Source organism: Cryptomeria japonica, chromosome 9 (genome assembly GCF_030272615.1).
Source record: "Cryptomeria japonica chromosome 9, Sugi_1.0, whole genome shotgun sequence".
In the NCBI taxonomy this organism is placed as follows: domain Eukaryota; kingdom Viridiplantae; phylum Streptophyta; class Pinopsida; order Cupressales; family Cupressaceae; genus Cryptomeria; species Cryptomeria japonica.
The window spans coordinates 205,063,967-205,089,381 of NC_081413.1; the positions used below are offsets into that span (position 1 = coordinate 205,063,967).

Sequence of the window (25,415 nt, forward strand, 5' to 3'; positions counted from 1 at the left end):
TATCTACAAATTCTTCATCCCATTCATCATTTGACCATAAATTCTTATGTAAAATTACTTTGTCATTCTTATCATTAAAAAACATCAATGTTATGCTACTTACTTTAGCATCCATGTCATTATGAGAAAATCATTCTAGTAATTTCAATTTCAGATTATAATTATGTTTGAAAATTGGATTTTAAGTTTGTATTTCAAAACTTATTTTATGTTTTATACTTGTATTGCATACATTCACTATACATATGACAATTAAACTAGTGAGAATGTAGTTCTACTATAAAATGTTTGAACATTGAATGATGTTCAAAATCAAAACTAATGACACATGTGTATATATATAATCCACCACTATGGATTTATATATTTATGATGAAAACATAGGAAAGCTTGATATGTAGTCATGAAATTCAAAGAAGCTGATACAAATCCTTATGGGATATTATCCCTCGCAGGCCCAGTTTCCTCATTGTTAGTCTGACGGTGGTAGAGACTTCACTCGGCGCCACTCAGCCTCTTTGCCACATGGTGGCTCTACCTCCATTTAAGGCACGAGGGGTACTGACTTTTCTGCTAGTGGTGGTTTTGGCTGTCTAGATACCGACAAAGATAATACTTGGCCCGACTCTTCATAAAGGTTCCCGCGGCTTGCTCTAGCTATATGCCCAGCCAGGAAGGAGAAGGAGAATGAAGAGATGGCTACTGACGAAGGGTGGTCTCTCAAGATAACAACTCTGATTCCATTGATGTATGGGATCCCAAGGACGATCGTGATCCCACATCGTCCCCTGCTGCTATTGCTTTAGCCGTTTAGTGGTTTGTTTTTAGCTGTTTCTATTTTTGAGCATTGCTCGTGTTTATTTTTATACTTGGTACTATTTATGAGCACTGTTCATATGACTTCTGAGGGGTGATCTCACATCCCTCTACTTTTTTTTCTGGATAGTGTATTTTTATTTAAATTTTTATGGATTTGCCTATTCATCACAAAAAAAAATAATAAGAAGAAAATTATAATAACTTAAGAAGAGAAACCTCCAAAACAAAGAGATAAATGTCAATTATGAATAAATTACAATTCGAAATTATATTAATCTTTTTTATGTAAATACTTCCTTTCTCTTTCAAAATAATTGTCAATCATTTTTAATAGCTACAATATGTTATAAGTACCCATCATTGAATTATATGAAACAAGAACAATATGTTTATCCTTATATGAAATAAGAACTCTATCCTTAAAAACTATACATTAAAATTTAAAACCTTAATCCGCAGTTTCTGAATCATTGATTCTCTAAATACTCTAAAATGGATTTTGGTTTTATTAATACAATATTCCTCAAATATATATAATAAACGAGAAACATCGAGTCGATCTCAATCTTTAAAATCATCGTTCTGATCCTATTTTTTGCCATATTCATAATATATAGCCATAACTACGAATAAGTCTTTTATTTTTCAAGCATTTTCTAGAAATTCTGTTGTAAATCGTTGTCAGAGAAGATTAAAATGGAATGCCACCAATGGCCTCTATAAATAAAGGCACATTTCATTACAGTTTTGTAGAATCGTTTAAGTAATAGTAAAATTACTTTTGCAATGGCAATCCCGGCGGCAAACTATTTTCTTCTCTCCATGTTTTTGTTTATGATAATGTTAGATGTTCAAATGCTTTGTAAAGCTGAATCTCCAGGGCTAGACAGAAAGGTATACTCTTAGTGTAGTCTTTATAAATCAAGCTTATTTTAGGACGTGTTCCCGGGTTTGTTTGATTCATCTAGGTGGGGACATCTAGGGGATGTGGGCATGCTCGAGGATATCTTTTGACCGTCTTATAGTATTAATATTTGAATTTTGATAATTTGTTTGTCTTTGACATTTATGTAAATTTTCAATTTGATACAAATGTTATATATTAAGTTTCTAATGTATATATATACATATTTTATATTAACCATGCCGTCTCATGCCCTCCCCTAACCATTCCTGAAAATGATTGAAAAATCAGAGATAAGGAAGCACGTGTGGCGTCCCAAAACTTGAGGTAACATAATTATAAACTTTTAAGTATTTATCTTTGCTGACATAGCCATATTTTTTTTGTGTTGAATTAGGATTATGTGGTGTACATGGGCGCTACTTCAAAAGATGATGGGAATTCCCAGAAAGCACCTGCTACCTTGTATCTTGAAATGCTTGAATCTGTATACGGAAGGTTATTACATGTTAACTATAATCTACTTTCATGTTTTGCAATTTTGGAAGGTTATTACATATAAACTATAATTGGCTTTATTAGCTGATATAATTGTAATATGGGTTGCAAAGTTCTAAGGCAGCTAAGGACGCGTTGAAGTATAGTTATGGCAAGAGTTTTCGTGGGTTTGCAGCTACACTTTCTCCATCGCATGTCCAAAAACTTTCAGGTAAGCTGGTTTATATTCATACTTATGTATATATATATATAAGTATACGTTATGTTCATATGACCATGCTGTTGAATTATAGGCATGGATGGTGTGGTTTCGGTGTTTGAGAGCAAGAAGTTGAATACCTTAACAACTAGATCATGGGATTTCGTTGGCTTGCCTGCATCTGTTCAAAGCAATAGTTTGGATTATCAGAGCGACATCATTATTGGCCTTTTGGACACAGGTAAAATTTTCAAAAGAATAGACTTTAATTTGTAAATGTTCTTCTGTAGTTAATTTCATAGTTTTAGAATCTTGATTTGTAAATGATGGATTTTGTAGTGAGCTCTTAAACATTGGAAGCAAATAAAACAATGGATCTGTAATTTTTCTTTCATCTTCTCTCACTATGTTTTTAAGAAGGGACTTAAATTTGTAATTAGATGAAAAATAAAAAATTTAGAATCTTAATAATTTTTTTAAGTAGTTACATGGACACTGTAAGATAGAGATTCATGTAACAATGATTTAGTCATTAGTTTTCACATCTCTGTTCTACTGTAGGAATATGGCCAGAATCAGAGAGTTTTACCGACGCGGGATTCGGCCCTATTCCCTCAAAATGGAGGGGTGGCTGCCACACAACACCAGATTTTCCTGCCTGCAACAAGTTAGACTCATTCCTACTGATTTTGTTATTGATATATTGCATATTGTTCTTTTGTACTTATAAACTATATTCTAAGACACAATTAAATGTTGATACACTGGCCTAAGGACAAAATTACAAACACAATTGGAGTCATTTCAATAATCAAGTTCATGAACAGGTATCTCAAAATTTTCATCTCTCTGGGAATATTAAATTGTGTTATGTTATGATGATTGAATTTGCAGAAAACTTGTAGGAGCAAAATTTTATCGCAGTTTCTCGAGTATTCCACCTGAAGGAGATTTCTTGTCTCCAAGAGATGGAGAAGGCCATGGAAGTCACACCTCCTCTACATCTACTGGAAATTTTATCAAAAATGCAAGTCTTTATGGTATTGCTCCAGGGGAAAGTCGAGGTGGAGTCCCTGGTGCAAGGGTTGCTATGTACAAGGTTTGTTGGACTGACGGTTGTTATGATGCAGATATTCTTGCAGCCTTTGATGATGCCATCTATGATGGAGTCGACATTCTTTCTGTGTCACTTGGATATTCTTTTCCTCTCAACTACTTTGAAGATAGCATTGCCATTGGAGCATTTCATGCAGTGCAGAAGGGAATTCTAGTATCCAATTCTGCTGGAAACTCAGGACCTTCTAGGGCAACTGTTGCAAATTATTCTCCTTGGTCTTTAACTGTGGCAGCAAGTACCATTGATCGCAAGATGGACGCTGAACTTCAATTGGGAAACAACATTTCTATAGGGGTAAAACTCTAAACTTCTCTTAGAAACAAGTTTTCTACGAAGGTGATTGAACACTTTTAGCAAAACATTCTTTATCAATTGAAACTATAAGCCAACAACCATTTTACTTCCTATACAATTTAAAATCCATCCTCCTTAATTAAACAATTTTTTTTTATTGCTAGTCTTAAATTGAGCAACTGTGTACAGGGAATTGCTATAAATACATACACGATGGAGAAACCATGGTATCCTTTAGTATATGGAGGGGATGTTGCTAATGTTTCTGGAGGCTTTACTCCAGATAACTCCAGGTAACAAACAAAGCATAATTCACTATGTAATTGAAAAAAACACAAATTGTAGTATATAGAGAGATTATATTTCTATCAAGATTCTGAAAATTATTTATTTCTATGAAATTTTCAGTGGTTGTCTATTGGGTTCTCTGGATGAGACAAAAGTAAAAGGAAAGATAGTTGTTTGCAATTTCATTAGCACTCCTCCAGATTATTCAGTTCTTCTAGCTGGTGGTGCGGGTGCTGTTATAATTTATGATGGACGTAATGACACAGCCTTCGCATGGTTAAACCCTGCAACAATAATAACCACCAAGCAGGCAAAAATTGTGTTGTCTTACATAAACTCAACCAGGTAAATTTCATTACAGTTGTAATTTTAAGTGAAAATAAATATGTTGGGGGTCATGGACTGTTAATCATTACACTAATATTACTGATATTTGCAATCCATCAGCTCTCCGGTTGCAAACATTCAAAAAACAACAACACCCAAAGCACCTGCACCAATAGTGGCTTCATTCTCATCACGAGGTTTCAATCCAATCACACTGGACATTTTAAAGGTGTGTGCCAATCTTTTTACTGCATAACTTTAATCGAAATTATAAAGAAAAAAGTTTTAGAAGGAAATCCATGATCTATTCCCAAAATATGGTCGGAAGCCACATTTGTTCTATGGAAAATAATATGATATAATGATGACTATGTGTTATCAGCCGGATATCACTGCACCAGGTGTGGACATCCTAGCATCTTGGGCCAAAAATGTATCGCTTACTGGCTATGAACAAGATACAAGGTTTTCCAATTTTAATATAATATCAGGAACATCCATGTCATGCCCTCATGCAGCAGGAGCTGCAGGGTTTGTTAAGTCTTATCATAAGGATTGGTCTCCTGCGGCTATAAAATCAGCTCTTCTGACTACAGGTATTTGACTACTTGAATATCTCTCTCATAAATAAATAATTTCTATATCAATTTAATAACATAGGAAATTCATTAACTAGTTTTTGCAAAACCAAATCCATGACAGTTTATTTTGTGATGCAGCATTTGTAATGGATGAAACATTGCCTGGGAATGCGGATGTAGAATTTGGATATGGGGCTGGTCAGATTAATCCATTGAAAGCAGTCGATCCAGGGCTTGTTTATGATGCAGGTGTAGATGATTACATCAATATGCTTTGCAGTGAGGGCTACAATGATACCACTTTACGTTTGGTGACAGGAGATTTCAGTAGTTGCGACCAGATAACACCATCTAAAAATGGAGCACGAGCACTAAACTACCCTTCAATAATGGTTTTCACTGCTCCAGGAAAGTCATTTCGAGCTGAATTTCCCAGAACTGTTACCAATGTAGGAGTTTCAGAAAGTACATACAAGGCAATAGTAAGTGCACCTTCTGGAATCAATGTGACAGTAGAACCAGACACATTATCATTTTCATCTCTAAACCAGAAGCTATCATACAATGTCACCATTGAAGGTGGATCCATTGATACCAACACATTGAGTTCAGGCGCCTTATCCTGGAGCTATGGGAATTACACAGTGAGAAGCCCAATTAGTGTGTATGCTCTCTCACTGTAGTTTTTTGTTTGAGGTCCGATAACTCATATATCTATCTCAGTTAACTGTGTGGCAACATGTAGATATATTTGGCTATATATTTTGTGATTTAAACTCGTTTTCAAGACATGGGCAAATTATTAAATACAAATTAACTTCACTCTTTTTTATGAATATCTTTTTATATAATGATATTTTTTTAGCACTAATGCATTATCTTTCTATTAAATTTTAATTTTTTAAAAACTTTATATGATTATTTGCTTATATTTTTTATTTTCAAAATGGGTATATTTATGGATTGAATTTTATATTAATTTTTAAAAAAGTGTTTTAGAACTTTCTTTATAATTAATCAATGAATGTAAATACTTTTTAAAGCAATAAATCAACACTTTTAATTTATATTCATAAGCTAATTATTCATTTGTCAATATTATGATATGCAAACTCCACTAAATTAGAAGATACAAAGGTGTTCTGCAAAGTTATAATTATGAATAGTATTTTAAGAATTCGTCGAGACAACAAACCTCACATCTCAATCTATTTCAATCTTATAAAGAGAGGGAGTGTTTTTTATTAGGATAAACAGGTTTTGAGGGGACCCAAAACCCAAAACATACAATTGCTAATGATTCATCAAATACAACTAGTAGCATAAAACCAACCTAGCAACAAAGAGAAATCAATGAAACCTAGCTGAAAGAAGAGGAGGCCAAAGTCTTTCCCTAGCACAAGGGTTTTATCAAGGCTCCCTTAACCTTCAACAGAAACCAAGGGTTTTTCCAGACACCCATAACCTGATTAATGGGTTTTACACGGCTCCCACAACTGGAATTGGGTTTTGAATTGGCTCCCACAACCAACAACATTTTGGGTTTTGAAAGGGCTCCCAAAACCCACACAGAAACTCTAGACCACAACCAAAGCCTAATCCTAACCAAAAATAAAAACTAGCCAAATTGGACCCTTGAAAACTGCCAGCATCCAACCTGTCCCTAAGAAGCTTGCAAAAAACATAGGGTTTTTTCTGGCTCCCTCAACCCCGAAGATAATGGGTTTTACAAGGCTCCCACAAACTATGAATGAGGGTTTTATAAGGCTCCCACAACCTAACAGTTGATCAACCAACCACCATCTGCAGCTCTTGTGAACAAACACAACATCCATCTCCACCTCAATAGGAGAGAGGCCATCCCTGGAACAAACCATATCCACCTCGATAGAAGAAGGTGCCACCTCAATAGACCGAGCCAAGTAAAACCAAAGGTGTTGAGATAGAAACAGGAGAGAAAGAGGCATAGGAATCAAAATATATGGGCACGGAATACCAGAATCCATCAATAACAAAACCAAGGGTTTTAAAAAGGCTCCCTTAACCTTCCACTCAAACAAGAAAATAGGAGTATACGTAAAGAAACCAAACTCGGAATAAACCACCCCATGGGGTTTTAACAGGCTCCCCAAACCAAAAGAACTGGGTTTTAGAATGACTCTCATAACCATAACAGAAATAGAACAACAAAACCTCCCGCCAAACACTAGAGAGCAGAGGACAAATAAAAACCCCTTAACCCTCAACAACTCCCAAGACCCCAAGGAAGAGAGCATACTCTCCAAAAGAAAAGGACTACCCGGAATAAATCGCTGCACCTAGTCAAAGGAAAACTAACGAAACACATCTCCACCTCAAAAGGAGATAGAGTCACCTCAATAGACCAAGCTACGTTAGACCAAGGTACGTAAAACCCTTGAAAAGGAAGACAGAAAGGATGCCCAGGATAGCAAACAAAGCAAGGGCCAACAACCCAAAGAGAAAGGAAGCTAAAGCCCACAAAAAATAGTGTCGAAAAGCCCTGCCAAAAAAGCCAGAGGAAACAACACAAAAAAGCAAGGAATGGCGAGGAGATCTCGAACCACAATCACCAACTGCGAGTAAACCAGTGCACAAAAAAGATAGGGAAGGCCACCACAGACCACCAAATATCGATCCAAGCACATCCATAACATCATCCACCTTGGAGACAGAAGGGACCATATCTCGGTCTACCGTGAGGCTTCCACAATCAAGCACGTACCAGCAGGAGGAGAAAGCAAACCCCACGAACAACTCCTGGGGAGGAAAGAGCTAGAGCCCTTCCACCACCACCTAACACGACCCCACCAGCATGGGATAGCGCACAGACTACAAGCAGGGCAAGGCATCGAACATTGGCCTCCACCCCATCATTGTCGCCACCGTCCCCCCCATCACCTACATCATCATCCTCCACCGAAACCCTGGTTCGGCCAGTCCCACCTGCTCACCCTCTCTGGTTCCCGCCCATCGCAACCCAACCATAAAGAGAGGGAGTGTTAATGAATATGGAAATATAATATTTTGGTTAGGAAATATATTTTTGGCAGTTAAAAAATTAATCCATTGTAGAAGTCGACAATTCAAAGGATTCAATTTACTATTAGGGGATACGCAAAGATTTAGGCACCAAGAGATTTACTTATCAATATGAATTAAGCATTTAAAAAAGTTCATAACTTCTAAATCATATGGTTTGTACATTATATGTCACTTTATAAAATTAGCTTCATCAATTAAAGCATTAAAAAATATGTAAATTATATTATATGTTGATAAAAAAATTTGGAATATAATGACATTTTAATAAAAGATTATGAAATTTTAGACATTTAAGGATTACATCTTCCAATGGGCACCATGATCTTATGGATATAAAGAGTTATCATTTCAAACATGTTCAATTAATGAGCCATATATTATACATTATTTAAAATTTGGTTACATTAAAAACTAAACATGCTTGTAGAATATACATGAGTAACCTCAAGATTACTTGATAATTTTTCAACAAGTATTTTAAATAGTAGTCTCTATGTGCTTCTATTAATACCCTAAATAAATAATTATTAAAATTCATGCACTCATGTCTTCATTAAATTTTCCTATTATTTCCTTGATCTTTAAAATAAAATGTAGGTCATCCTATCATCAAAGCTTTAAAATCTACTATAAATCTATCCAAAATAATTTAATTTATTCATTATCCCTATTCAACCCTTATATCTATAGTGTAGTAAATTGTAACCCCTTACAATTTCACACTCTATTGGGACCCCTACTTTAGTGTTCTCTCTCCTAAATTCATTTAAGCTTATTTGGTCCCTATCCTAGCCTATAATTTATTTATTAATCCCACAATTTAACTATCATAACATATTTAAATTAAAACTATATCTAACACCACAAACCCTAATAGTCATCTTACACTTTTAGATGCCCAATTTTTGTAGGACTTGGGCACCTAGTGTGGAATAAAATGAATGATTGATACATTGATGATTTATCAATTACATCTCAAGATGGATTTATAAAGCCATATATTCCTAGGCACAACTACATAGAGGAATAACTACACGACCACAAATAAATAGCTAACCTATATTGATTATTAAATAATTGAATATTATATTTACACTAACATTTACCCTCTTATTACATTGTTATTATAAATTCACCAATGAAACCTCAAGGTGCACCTAGCCAAGGGACACCTCTTTAAAGCTGACACAAAAAAAATTGTTGATTATATAAATGAATACATATTTTTTAGTAGATCTTTCCTTGAAGAAACAAATCTTAAATCAAGTAGAACTCCATCAAGCCACCTCATGACCCAAAAGCTCAACCCTCATAAAGGTGTAGCTCTAACCTGAATTCTCAAGCTCTTAGTCCTAAACTCTCAAATCATAAACACCAAATTATTCTCGATAACAATTTATATTGAGCTTCACACATATAGGGCTCCATTATATTTTCTCTAACCCTTGTAAGAGTGATAATTCTCAATCATAGTCACATGAACTCTTTGGGAAACCATCCATACTAAGCTCTACATCAAACCCCTTAACTCTCTCCAAAATTAAATACTACAATATTTGCATTCTTCGTATCTATCAGAACTCACAAAGAAAGAACATTCATTCAGCCCCCCTTCCAGTGTTAATTGATTCCAACAAATAAAGCCAAAAATGGTTCTCATTTAAACCATCATCTCAAAGTGAGAAGTTAACATGATATGATGGAACTCCTCCATCTTTGGTGCCACCAGCCTCCAAAGTGACCTTGTTATAATTTATTTATTTGATGTCATAGATGAGTTTTTGGAGGCCTTGACAAGTGTAGAAAAGATATCCCAAAAATTCCAAGTATAACCATTTTAAGATTCATTCAACCTTCAAATATTTTGTCAAGTGTGGCATGTATGGCTCTAAAAGTACAAGCAATGTTTGATATGTGAGTAGCCATGATTGAAAGATGATAATGTCAATTTTATTCAATTATGGACCCATACATTAGTCAACCTTATTCCTACAATATTATAAAAATTATCAAAAAAATTATTATGAAGCGAAAAACATATTTTGAACTTCTTCACTTAAACTTCCAAAAATATCACAAACTCATGTATGTTGTTGAACAAATCACATGACTAAGAGAGGGATTAATTAGTTTGGACCTCAAAACTATTTACCTCTGATCAATTAAACTTCAAACTACACTTAACTATTTACTGTAATTATAAAACATGAAAGCACAAAGCACAACATACACATAAAAGTTGGATTTATGTGAAAAATCCTAAACAAGGAAAAACCATGGTGAGAATCTCACTCACAATATGAATAACCGAATGCAAAGTTTAGGCTCAAGGCCAAGGAGCGCATTGCCCCTATAAGGACTTGGAAGGATAAGGTACACAACCTTAGGGAAATATACAAGAGTGCACAGACTACCAAAATGAACACACCTTGTGACAGGTGCAAAGGATCAAATGAACAAAAATGATCAAAGATCTACTGATCATGAAATTATCCTTACACCACTATGTCAAGTATCAATTTCATGGAAAACACATCTAACTTCAAACTCTATGTCAATTCTCTTCACAACTATCTTTCGTACTTTTGCTATACCAAATTTTCTTGCACATAATTCAAAATCACTTCACATCAATTCACATACATATCATACTCAATTTATACATCCACACTCCTCTAAAAAAGATAATTCATCGAAACCTTAAACTAGGTCGACCACAAACATAATATACAAAATTACATAAATTTGTCCATACGAACCTATATCATCCATTCTAGTCCACTCTAAGAGATAGAGGAGACCCAAAAACATCACAACATGTCCTTCCCAAACAATTCCAATAAACCACATATGCTAACACATTGTCCAAGGTCGACACCAAATAAGACATATAGATAAATAACGTAGTAAGCCAACCAATCAGCCCGAAAACAATATTTCCATATAGAAAACTTAATGTAAATCTACACACACCATGGTGCTACCCATATCATCATCCGCACACAGCCACCAAAGTATATCCAAACCAAAAATGAATGATCCAAATAGGATACATCACCACAGTCAACCAAAAACAAAACCAGTTGATAACATAGAACTCAAAACACAATTACTTCACTTGCCAGATAAACAATCACTAGAACACTGCACAAACCAAATAAACATGTCTTCCGAGTCACAACACTTAAACCCACAAAAAAATTAAAATCTTATTCTTTGAAACAATCAGTAAAACGCATTGTCTCAAAGAGGAGCAAAATGTATACACCTAAAAATGGCTCAAGATAAATTAAAAATAAATATTTATCATTTATTTAATTCCTATTCCTCTTTTAATGAATAAATATACCAATTTATTTATTTGAATCACATTTATCTTATTCTTCCAATAATAAAATAAATTTCAATTTATTTAATTAGATGTCCTAATTATTCTAAAGTTATATTCCTAGTTATTTGATTATTCCTATAAGACAAATTAAAAATTCTTAAAATCCACATCATCCTAGACATCATCTTACACCTCACCTCCATGTTGCTAACAAAATTAAATATTATTAATATTTAATTATCCATTTATTCTCAATACGCCTCGTCAAATGGGAGTAGAGACCTATGTGGCATTCCATTTCCTATTTCTTCTCAACCTTCCCTATATTGTAGAGATTGGTTTCTCCATATCATCCTAGTCAAAGGAGACTTATGAGACACTTGTCTCATGAAACCTATATTCTCTCTGACCTTCCAACAACTTAGACTCCTTCAAGCTTTCTCTCATGGTCTTTGTGAGCATCTAGCCATGTGGCTCCTTACCCCACATTGTTGGATTGGTTGAAGAGACCAAAATACTAAGGGGGGATGAATCGGTATTCCCACAAAATATTTTTTTTTCCCAAAACTAAACCTTTTATGTAGATGTATCAAACACACCAATTAAGCATATCAAACTTGAAACAACAAATGCAGAATAAACATGAAAAACTCAGCCGCAAATGGAACATCGGATTTTATATGTGGAAAACCCAAATCGAAGAAACCACAGAAAGTGTTAAATAGATTAAGAAAATATAACTAATTATATGATGTTTACAAAAGGGTGGCTCATTGTTGGATGGCTCATTGCTAGATTATAGAAACGGCTCACCACTAGAATTCTCACTCAAGATTACAAAAATAGCTTACTGCCAGAATTCTCATTGCAACAAGTATAATTGAACTAAAGAGAAATGCATCTCCAAATGCATGAGATCAGTTCCAAGTTAAGCTCAAATCACAACTCATAAACTTTACAACAAATCCGATGAAAGATCTTTGTACTACTATTCACAAGCAGCTGCAGTAGATCTTGTGAAGGATTACTGCAACACTATTTTGTATTCTGACTCTGCACCAACTGTCTTCATTGTCCACAACTTCACACTTCATGCTCTTTCACCTAGTTATTTTTTTCATCTACATCCCATATTCAAATCATACACTTTTATATATACCGGAAAGCTTATACACCAGGATAATATGTTGGCCAAGCATAAGTCTGCTAGGAGAAACACGCTATCCAATGATGCCTTAAACATAATCATAATAACCAAGTTGGCCTTCACAATATATCTACATGCTTCCTTTTACACAATACATTCATCGATGCATATACCTTAATTACTGGAATGGGACAAGGTCAACTGGACCCAGAGATATTGACCCATAAACACAGGCAAAACATGACAACTCCAAACTCCAAAATACAAATTTTACAAATACCATAGATATCGAGCCACAAGACATGAAAATATACAATTTTCATAACTGAAATGGTTGATACCAGAACACACAAGTGTTAGCAATAGCCAAGAAGGGAGACTAAGATGAGGGGGGGTGAATCAGTCTTCACCAGGATATCAAACAAAACACAGATCTAATAAATAGCAATAATAAGACATATTAACAGCACAACACACAACACCAAGATTTTGACGTGGAAAACCTGGTTAAGGGAAAAACCACGGTGGGAACCTACCCATAGTAAGATGATACTCTGCAGTACAATATGTGAAAATTTCACAATGGGAAATGCACATGCATTTAGGCACATGACCTAGAGCTCACTGCTAAAATATAATGGCCCAAAAGGCTACAACCCTCAGGAAAGTCTCACTAACTTAAAACAATATTCAGACTACAATCCGAAAGAAATGAACTGAAAGAATAGCATCTTCAAATGCCTAATTATAGTTCCGGTTAAGCACAAATGTCTACCCCACAACACCAAACTCACCTCAAACTCAACAACGAAGGATAAATCACTTGTTCACACAGAAACCTCTCTCTTTGATAATGTAGACACAACATCAATACCCATATTACATGACTATATCACCTCTATATACAATTCATCAACCTTGATAACAAGGTCGACTAAACCCTCAACCCTCAATTAAAAAATTACATCACACGATAGAAAGATCAACCACTGGACCAATATAATTGTTTGCATAGAATAAAATGGTCCAAAATCAAATTCCCAAATGCACAACTCCATCGGAAATCATGCCAAGATCAACCGCAACATGCTACACCACCAGGAAAACCACATAACACAAAAATCATCACGAGTTGATAGAAACCACCAAAAAATTGCACAACGATCAATGTGGATCGCCAAAACAAATAGGACATAACTAAGAAACATCAGCAAGCACGTTAGAATCATCAGGAATAGCTACACCAACACCACTTTTGGAGGTATAAGTTTGAACTAGTGCACCCATCATTGGTTGAAATTGACATTGTCATGGTTACACGTATATCAAGAATTGCTTGTGCATTTTGAAGTATCAATGTATTCCAAGATTATTAATCTCTAATCAAGTTTTGGGAGTAGTCTCTTGCTATTAATAAATAGTAAACAGTTTGAGATGGAATTTGTTATCAAGCCATCTTATACTTGCTCTTTTGGGGCCATCTTTGCTACACTTAACAAGGTATTCAAATACACGCATGCTTGTGTTATCGATGAGATTAATATGACATTGAATGAATAAAGTGTAACAAGGTCAATATCGAAGGTTGGAGGCAATGGAAGTAGGAGGTATTTTATCATCCCAACCTAGCTTCTTACTTACAGATGATCCATTGCATGAGAAGCACCATATTTGTGTCACTAATTAAAGAGGGGGTTTAGCATTATGTGTCCTTTCAAGGAGCAAGGGTGTTCTGTCTTTTCTTGTCAATTCACTTTGGTGTATTTATGCTTGGTTGGAGATTTGTACAACACTCGAGGAGGCATTAGACACACTTGAAGGAGATGTGAAATTTCAAAGGAAAGGTGTCTCATGTGTCGACATTTGATTGGTGATTTGTACAACAAACGAGGGATTATTTACATATCACTTCAGAAGGTATTAGACACACTCAGAGGAGATGTGGACTTTAAGAGGAAAGGTGTCTCATGCATAGTACTAGAGGAGGCATTAGATACACTCAGAGGAGATGTGGAATTTTGAAAGAAATGTGTCTCATTGTGTATGGAGGTTGGGAACACTTTCATGTTCTCTCATGTTGTGCAGATGGTTGCAAGTTCTATAGTAAGGAGATCCACTGATGTAGTTAGTTCAGCATTTCCTAGGTGAGCGATGAGGGTTGGTGAAGGCACTTCATCAAAATCTCTAGAAGGGTTGTGTTCAACCCTTGCAATGTTCCACTTTTGTTTGAAATAATGTAATAAGGAGGGAAATGTTGGCAAATATTTCATTTATGTAGGTTAGTTTTATAGTCTAGAATAATAACATTAGGTCAATGAATTAGTTTAATGTTAGCTATTTGGTAGTTGCATTCCCTAAAGAAGTTTTGCATGGAAAAATAGGGCTTTATAAAGCTGTTTGGAATTCAATGTAAGATAGTCAAAGAATAGATCAATAATTATCAAGTTAAATGTTTTTTGGTTGATTTTTTTTTCATTTTCATAAATTTCACTCGCATTGAAATAACTAAATAACAGAGGTAAAATAGAACACAATTTGTATATCTAACTTCTATTAATTGCAAGAATATAGCATGCCACGGTCTTATAATGATGAGATAACAACTACTAATTTTTCTCTATAATTTTTTTTGATACAAAGATAATGAACCCTTATTACAAAGTTCAGCTCCACTTGAATAGAGAAATCCGTCCCACTAGAAAGGATGAACATAACTAAAAGAGACTCGGCATTGCCACCACCTGTGGAATGCGATTAATTAAGATTGTTGTAACTACTTGATTTATTTTTCTTTCTGTGCGGTGGCATTGCCATCTAGACAATCCACTACTTTTATTGGAACTTATTGAATGAAACTAGCTTTAAAATTAAATTGATATTGGCATTCTCTGGTTCTGAGATGTGGCATCTTCCACTACCCTTCTGAATCCATCCTACTTCTAAAAGAACCAATGGTGCATCTTTAATCTTCTCTTGGACTTGAAACCCTCTTTGACTTGCGGCCTACCAACACATGGCACTCTCTAAGGCTGGTCTAAATTTCCTTTAAGCAACTTGCAACCCTGGACATGTGGTGCTACGCTGCAAGCTACCCGCTACTTTGGTTCTCTGGCCTTATTGAAAATGAATCGTTCTAACTTGTGGTATGCTCGTGCAACGTATAGGGACTTTGCAAAATTTGTACCACTTTGATATGTGGCACGCTTTGCGGTCGGCTCTGCACCAAAGAAGGAAAAGACCTACGGACTTACTAAAATGAGGTCGGAATAAGGAAACTAATCAACAAAGCTTCAAACTATGAATGTATCTATGTCAAAATGCTACTCAGCCTTGGGGATGGAATCTACACTCACACTCAGCTATATTTTTTTGTCTAAATGAATTTGTACTAAAACTACTCATTATGCCAACACTCTAGCACCCTTTCTCTTCTTCAATCACCTTCTATGATCATGTGGTTTTATTTGGTACAATCTGTTTTTGAAACTGCTTAGAAACTGTTTCACTCCTCAAAATCTTAATCCATTTTATATATATTTTCTATTGAAATTAGATTATACCCTTTTTCACTCTTCAATGATGCAAGTGTGATATAAAACCAACTCAAAACCTTTAAAGACTGGTTTAAAGAGATGTTATGTAAGAAAAACTTTAATACTTATTTGGATTCATAGAGTTTATTTAAAATGACATGATCATTATTGTGAATTGATCAATTCCATGCAAAAAGAGTGCTTTCCAATCTAATGCCTGAGATGAACTATTCCAATATACAACAGATTTTTATTAATAGTAACACGTCAATTTGTAGCAATATTGGTAATCATTCTAAATTTAGTTACAATACATATGTTGTTGGATTTATTTCCGAGGAGATGATGCACCTATGCCCCTTTGTCATGTGACTGGGTATTTATCCTTACCCCAACGTGTGGTATCAGTCAATGCGGAAGTAGCACGAAAATAATCGGCCTTCCCTCCTTGGTTGCCTCTATCTTTATTCTACTTCTTCACAAATACAATGCATCAATGAATCTCTTCTTGAATCTATTGCGCAGCCATAAGACAAGCTACTATAAACCTTGTTGATAGAATTCTAGACAAGTGCATTGGTTAGACTTTGATTTAGATGTTCAAGGTCCTCTTCATGCACGATTGTGTACTCAATCACCCGCATGCATTTCTTCCCTGATTGCCTTCAACTTATTCACTTAGTGCATACTCTACACACCTACATCGCCTTGTAAATCAAACACACAATATAATCAAGGTGGCTCTGATGCACAATTTTTAATATAAAATGCTTGATTGATAGTTGATTATTCATCGATTACATCTCAACATGGCATTAGAAAGACATATATTCCTATGCATAACTACTTACCTGAATAACTACTCGACCACAAACAAATAACTTATCTATATTAACTATTAAACAATGTAATATTATGTTTATGTTAACATTTAGTATAAGTGTCCCATCAAAATTCTTTGAAATTGTTGTCATTGTTATTGTGGCCTTTACAATTCAAAATCTAGTCTCAATTTTTGTACTTGACAATTTTTTGTCAACCTTTTATCAATAATATCTTGTGAATCATATATAAAGAACATTTTCTATCATTTATAAAGTTAAGTTCTAAGGCGAAACAATCAATCCACATTTGACATCATTAAAGAGCAGGTTTGATCACAACGACCATCAAACTACATGAACTCAAAATTTGAGTATTATTTCATGTTTGTGATTTAATATTTACCATGTTATTACATTAACACATGTAGGACTTGTCTAAAGAGCATTGCATTACCACCTTTATGTGAATCTCCACGAGAGTGTTTCATATCTAAGGAATAATCTTGTCATTCCAGTATTTCCATTATCATTTAGTCTTTATCCTTTAGAGGATAAAATTCTCTTTTTAATCAATCATAGTTATTGTAGAGGTGGGAATATCAACAAATGGTTTAACTTAGGAAAGTACCTATACAACACAACCATTCTTCTCCATTTTCTATGTGTGTAGGTTCAAAACTTACTATGAGAAAATTATAGTTAGATAGAGTAGATACTAATAGTCAATCTCATATTTTGAACCAGCATAAACACTAGGACTAGGGTATCTAGTGCCCACGTCTGACACATATGACTACATTTTTTGGACTCAAGCCTACAAGGCCTCATAACTCCATTTCTTTTCATGTTTCTTAGTTTAGGTACTTCTTGGACTATGGAACCTAGCACACATCTCCAACACTTTAGCTCCATATTGCATCTATAGGTTCTTCTTTGTATCTTGTTTCCATATTTGGCCTTTTGTGTTGGTTTTTTGTTTGTAATATATTGTTATTAGTGAAAGTCATCATTTACATCATTCAGCCTAGATCTTGAATACATGCATTCCAATCTTAATTCTGTTGCAAGAAAGGAATAGGATTCAAGTTCTTAGCTCTTCTTTTAGGATTATAGCTAAGTTTGTCTAGGTTCCAATGTAATGTAATAGAGATTTGATATCTTATTTTCCATCCATAATACTGTGGTCTTATTTTCATACATATCAACATCTACAAATGATTGTAGATATAGGTTATATAATAAAAATTTGTATTTATTCGTTTCTCAATATATCATGGAACAAAAGTATCTATTTACATGATGAAAATGGTTCCACTAGTTTTCCTCTATTTTTGTCTACATGTGGTTATTAGGCTTAGAGGGGTTGGCTTGCCAAACATATGATTTGTGTAGTTTGTAGTTTATCTTAAGGGGAACATATTTTATTTTCCTTTCTATCTATTGGTTTATAAGTGTTGGTCTCCATCATCTTGGTATCTAATCTTCCATGGTTAGACTACATACTATTAACATCCAATTATGGAGAGGTATCTAGTTCAAAACACCTTATTAAATCTATATAAAATTGACCTCCATGTCTTACAAATTATTATATAGCTATTGATCTCCTATCTTATCCTTGGAATATTAGGTTGTATATCTAGATGGATCAATGAAAAAAAAATATAATCCATCAAGTAAACATATATTTATATTATCAAAATACTACACTACATCTCATGTACTAGTAAAACTTATCAAAAATAAAAATTTGCATGTGCTAAGTGAATATTTCTCTACCCCCTCATATCTTGTTCTCACACCAAACTCATACACCCTAAAAGCTCCACAGATATTAGCACTAGGAATTTCCTATATTATTTCCTCTTTAAAACTATTAAAAAATGCTACTCAAAATAGTTTTAGCATCTAAATGTGTCATATTGAATGCTACACCTACCGAATATATGTTCCCTTTAAGTTTTAGTTCTCAAATCCTTAATTTGAACACCAAAATAATCATCCTCCTAAAAGAAATTCTAGGCAGTATTCTTAACTACCTACTATCATGTACCTATCTTAGTTGGGTGTTAATTGTAATTAGTGGGAAGTTCAATGTATTTAAAATTAGCTAGTAATTATTTTATTTTATTTTTTTAAATCATAGGATAAAAGTAGGATACTCATTGTTCATACATGATACCCATGTACATGTGTGACTATTATAAATATATTATTATCATGCTTAATTCACTTTGTTTAATATATAAGTTGACCCCACTTTGTTCTTATGATCCAAAGCTTTGTATCATTATCCATGGTAAGCAGTATATTCTTTACATCTCTTTTCATCCTATATAGGCAACATTGTATAGTCTTATCTATGAACTAGCCACATAGTATGATGTAGCTCACCTAAATCAAATTCAATGTGTTTTAGTTTCAAGGAGATATTTGCATATCATGCCCATTATCTTTTTCATTGTACAACAAATACTTCATAATGAGGGATTAGGAACACCTATTAGATATAGACATTACCATGCCATTATGAAAGGATGTGATAATCATATAAACATAAAAGGATCACTTGAAAGCATAACCAAGCACACTACACTATAAAACACCAATTAAACATCATAAGACATATTCAATGCATCACATTATTTGTTTAACGTATCTAAAAAACTGCATCTATATGCTGTGGGTTTGACTTATTTTTGAGACAAGACAAGGTTACCAACCACTTCACTTAAAGAATATATAATTATAATTCACATTTTTAAACATAAGAAACATTTAGGAAAGCACACATTAGTCATATTAATCTCAGATACTATCATTTTAGGTGATAAGAGTATGACATTATCTAATCTTAGATCAAGATACATGAAGCAATGTGGTCTATGTTAGAGTGTCATAAGTACATAACATGAGGTCAATTAGAAGATACTAGATCTTAGTAACTTGCCTCAAGAGATTAATAAGTTAATTATATCTTTTGAAACACTTAAGTTATTATATATTTTTCCTACTAGACTATCTCCTCATTAAAGTTTTTGTTTTAAAATATACCATATTTGAATTTGGATTTGGATTTTTTTTATATTTGATATTATGTCAGGTATTTAGATTTTGATTTTAATTTTCTTATATTTAATATTATGTCAATATGTCTAATGTCATCTTTCAAAATTAACAACCAGCCCCTAAAAAATTGAAACAAATCATTAAAATATCAAACTTTGTCATTTATATCTGAAATCTTGTCCTTAAATTATTCCAATATTCATCATGTATATTGATCAACAACATAAATTTTAAGTTTTCTAATAGAAAACATAGGAAAAGGAGATGGCATAGAATGATGAACTTTTGTGTCTTATATTCTTATTATCATCGATTTGATCTTTCCTTTTCCACTTCTTGTCAATCAGTATTTACATGAATGGCTCGTTCGAGAACAAGAAACATTGTCAAATCCGCCCCCATCATACCAGATTCCATTTCCTACAATCCTCGAATCTCTGCCATTTATTTTACATAAAATAATTGGCATCTTTCTCAAGATCATCGACGTGAATAGAAAGAAGAGTTATCTGAATGGCATCAATACAGATGGAATGTCAATTACATTTATATGCCCGATGATACCAGATTCCATTCGACAAAATCCGGTCATGGGATTGAATCATTTAGGACGGCTGTTTATGTTCAACTGCTCCTAGAAATAGGGGCTTATTTCAACATAGTTTTGTGTGAGAATTTTCTGTAATGATAAGCACTGCAACTGCCATGGCCGCCCCTACCATAACTTATCTTCTTTTCTTCATGATCTTCATTTTGATAATGTTGCATGCTCAAATTTTCTGCATAGAAGCGTCTTCTGATGAAGATAAAAAGGTATATTCTAACACTTCTCCTTTTTACATTGTATTTATAAACCTAAGTATTATGTTTAACTAAACTTGCACCATTTTGACTGTGCAATCCTTGTGTGAAATTAGCTACATGTTGTTTACATGGGCCAAGCTCCATCACAAGATAATGGACATTCTTACACAACAGCTGTTGCATTGCACCTTGATATGCTCGAATCTGTGCATGGAAGGTTATTATACCTTATCTATAATCTATTGTCATATTTTACTAGGGTTAACTAAATAAATAAGTGATTGTTAAATAGAACTGTTATTAACATGCTAACATGATCATACAAAACTGTAATATTGTGATTAAAGCCGGGAGGCAGCAGAGGACTCGTTGAAGTATAGTTATTGGAAGAGCTTTGGTGGATTTGCTGCTATGCTTTCTTCATCCCATGCCCAACAGCTCTCAAGTAAAATAAATTAAAAACTTCCTTAAATCGTTATTATTGCTTTCTATTTCATTTGGTCATTGTTTTGAAAACTTTAAATCGTTATTATTGATTTTTATTTCATTTGGTCATTATTTTGATTAGATAAATATAGGAAGGGCCGAGATCAATTACAAGACATCTCATTTGGTATTGTTGGGAAAGGTTATAGAGGCCATTAACATACATGTACTTTATGATTGTATAGATATGGATGGTGTGGTCTCTGTGTTTGAGAGCAAGGAAGTGCAACTTTTAACCACAAGATCATGGGATTTTGTTGGCTTTCCTGCTTCTGCTCAGAATAATAATCTGGGTTATCAAAGTGACATCATCATTGGTGTCATTGACACAGGTAGAATTATAAAAAACAAAGGGTTAAATATACTGGTTTAGTATTTGTTATACATATTTTTCAACATGCTCTTTGTTCTATTTTGAACTTAATATGGCTAGAATCATAGAGTTTTAATCATGTTACAGTGTTTTAGTTATTATTAATGTTAATACCGTTTTGCTATTGAAGGAATATGGCCAGAATCAGAGAGTTTCAGTGACACTGGATTTGGTCCAGTGCCATCCAAATGGAAAGGTGGATGTCACACAACAGCAGATTTCCCTGCCTGCAACAAGTTAGATTCATTCCTACTAATGTTTTTATTAATATATTCTATATCTTAATTATTTATTTATTATTGAATATTTTAATTAATTATGTTTTAAATAATATATAATTTTAATTGAAATGATTTTTTTTTGGGTTAAAAGTATAAATTACACTTCTAAATATAATTATATAATATTACTTACAATTTAAATGCCATTCATGCATGTATAATTTCACTTAGATATTTGAATTAATACTCTCTATTGTTATATCCATTATATATATAATAACTTACCTTTCAAAAGTTTCTAACAATAATGTACATTTCTTGATATAAGGTATCTTTTGTTATCCTCCAACACACTTTTAATGTGTATTTTTATACCTTTAGTTGGTTAATTGAATACCATACTTGTAGCATCCACTTATCTATACGAGGACATGTTTTTACATATTTTTTTATTTTGTGATCACTTTGCTAAATCAAATTTGTAGCTAAAAGTATGGATGAATTACCAGGAAACTAGTGGGAGCAAAGTTTTATCGTACTTTACCATATCCAGCACCTTCATTTGATTTTCTATCTCCAAGAGATCTATTTGGCCATGGAACACACACCTCTTCTACAGCTGCTGGAAATCATATAAAAAATGCTAGCCTTTATGGGATTGCTAAAGGAGATTCAAGAGGTGGAGTCCCTGGAGCAAGAATTGCTATGTATAAAGTTTGTTGGGTTGCTCTGATAGCTCCCGCATGTTCATATGCAGACATTCTTGCAGCATTTGATGATGCCATCGATGATAGTGTAGACATAATTTCTATTTCACTTGGTTCAAATATAGCCCTTAACTACTTTGAGGATGTTATTGCCATTGGAGCATTTCATGCGATGAAGAAAGGGATTTTGGTGTCAAATTCAGCTGGAAATTCTGGACCTAACAAGGGATCAGTTGTCAATTCTTCTCCATGGTCTCTAACTGTAGCTGCAAGCACCATTGATCGCAAAATGGAATCTGAACTTCTTTTAGGGAACAACATATCTATACAAGTAATTATCAAATATCTATCTAGTTTTTTCTTTTTTTCTACAATAGAATATAGCTACTTTCATGTTAATTTTATGGTGTCTCAACTTTATAGGGACTTTCTATAAACACCTATACTATGGAGCAACCATGGTATCCTTTAGTATATGGAGGGGATGTTGCTAATATTTCTGGAGGCTTTAATTCAAGTTATTCAAGGTAACAAAGAATATTTATATTGTGGAAAAATAATATTCATGTGATTTATTATAACCTAGGAAATGAATATTTATTAGATAATCTATGCTCTGATAAAAATAGTTACAATTTATTGCTTTTATGATTTTGCAGCATTTGTGAACCTGGTTCTCTAGATAGCACAAAAGTGAAAGGAAAGATAGTGCTTTGCTATTACTATCCAGATGAACCAGACGATTCCGTTTATTCTGCTGGTGGTGCAGGTGTTATCATAATACTAGATTCATTGAATGATACAGCATTTACATGGTTTAATCCTGCAACAGTGATATCGAGTAAACAAGGAGAACTTGTATTTTCTTACATCAACTCTGCTAGGTAATTGGCTTGAGTAAATATTTGTATAGTAATTCAATAAGTATGCTAACAATTATTACAAATCATAATTTATTATTAATAATTGCATTTCATTAGATCTCCTATTGCAAAAATTCAAAAAACTACGACTCCCAAAATATCAGCACCCATTGTGGCTTCCTTCTCATCTCGAGGTTACAATCCAATTACTTTGGAAATTTTGAAGGTATACGTTGCTTATAATAATAGATTGAATTAAAACTTACAAACAATTGAATATTTCAATTGAAATAATACAATGATATCCTTTCCATTGTAATTTACTTTCATCAAAATTTGATGTTTGAAACACAATCCTAAAACTATGGATTGCAGATTGTATATAAATTTAAATTAGGGTTTATTTAAGTATATAACTTAGTTGTAAAGTATAAAATAGCAGGATATAATGTGTATATTTGTGGTCAGCCTGATATTACAGCACCAGGCGTAGATATTCTAGCATCTTGGCCTAGTAAGACACCACTTACTTACTATACAGAGGAGACAAGATACCCTGATTTCAATATAATATCTGGAACCTCCATGTCATGTCCACATGCTGCAGGAGCTGTCGGATTTATAAAGTCATATCATAATGATTGGTCTCCAGCTGCTATCAAATCTGCTCTAATGACTACAGGTATTTTATCAACTGCCATTTAACATGTTCATTATACATTCACTCTTAAATATTAGTATAGATTTCCAATTTCATGTGAATTATTATATTCAAGATTTATTTTGTAATTTGGTAAGGGAAATCTTACTTTAGCAACATTAGTCATTATCTTTATTTTGACTACATGTTTAATAAAAACAAAACTTCAAATATTTAATAATTTAATTTATGATGCAGCATTTGTAATGGATCCAACACTTGTTGGAAATGGAGATGCAGAATTTGGGTATGGGGCCGGGCAAATAAATCCATTGATGGCCATTGATCCAGGGCTTGTGTATGATGCAAATGTAGATGATTATATCAATTTGCTTTGTACAGAAGGTTATAATGACACCACATTGCGTTTGGTGACAGGAGACTCTAGCAGTTGTGACTTTATAGAGCCATCTAAAATTGGAGCAAGAAAACTTAACTACCCTTCAATAATGGTTTTTACTGCTTTAGAGAAATCGTTTCAAGCTGAATTCCCCAGAACTGTTACCAATGTAGGAGTTGCAAAAAGTACATATAAGGCTATTTTAAGTGCACCCTCTGGGATCAATGTGACAGTAGAACCAGACACACTATCATTTACATCATTGAACCAAAAGTTATCATTTAATGTTACAATTGAAGGCGGATCCATAGTTTCTGAGACATTGCTTTCAGGTGCCTTAACATGGAGCTATGCAAACTACACTGTTAGAAGCCCAATCACTATCTATGCTATTTAAGTGTAGTTTTTTATTTCTCCCTTCTCTCCCTTCTATCTTTGAATAATGGGAAGGATTTGCGTTGGAAATTTGACAACATTTTATAGAATCTAATTTAATTTTCATGATCTCTTCTAAATGATTAACTGATATTTATTACTAGGGTAAGATGGTTATTGTATTGTTTTATTATGTTCTATCAGTTTGATAGAATTTGGATCTATAACAGTGTGAAAATGATATCAAATTATGATTTTGGAGTATGATATGCGCTTGATTTTTAATCTTTCTATGGCCTGGAAAACTCTGTTCTTGAGTTTAAAAAAATATCTATAAAAATTAAGGTTTGAAAATTTATATCTATTATTAAAAATGATTTAATTAGAAAATGATAAGTTTAATGCATCTTGAATAAATTTTAAACAATTAAATAAATCGTGTGAAATAATTAAACTGTAATGTGAAATGTTTTACAACGTTATGTTAATTTTTGTGAGCTTTGATTTAATACACTGGTACATGTCATTTGAATTTCATCTACAAAAGCATAT

General features: G+C 33.5%; 2 protein-coding genes across 2 annotated transcripts; both read left to right on the top strand.

Moving 5' to 3' along the window:
- The first annotated feature begins 1,605 nt into the window (after positions 1-1,605).
- LOC131038850 (cucumisin-like) lies at positions 1,606-5,710 on the top strand. Its single transcript, XM_057971408.2, has 11 exons — positions 1,606-1,713; positions 2,121-2,221; positions 2,335-2,432; positions 2,515-2,661; positions 2,982-3,087; positions 3,315-3,831; positions 4,021-4,124; positions 4,240-4,464; positions 4,567-4,675; positions 4,829-5,042; positions 5,166-5,710. Exons 1-11 carry the CDS (start codon positions 1,606-1,608, stop codon positions 5,708-5,710), a joined length of 2,274 nt encoding a protein of 757 aa, XP_057827391.2.
- A 14,968-nt stretch (positions 5,711-20,678) lies between these two features.
- Positions 20,679-24,885, top strand: LOC131038849 (subtilisin-like protease SBT4.14). Its single transcript, XM_057971407.2, has 11 exons — positions 20,679-20,807; positions 20,912-21,015; positions 21,146-21,243; positions 21,470-21,616; positions 21,788-21,893; positions 22,388-22,916; positions 23,009-23,112; positions 23,245-23,469; positions 23,566-23,674; positions 23,917-24,130; positions 24,347-24,885. The coding sequence occupies exons 1-11, from the start codon at positions 20,679-20,681 to the stop codon at positions 24,883-24,885; spliced, it is 2,304 nt and encodes a 767-aa protein (XP_057827390.2).
- Positions 24,886-25,415: the final 530 nt, after the last annotated feature.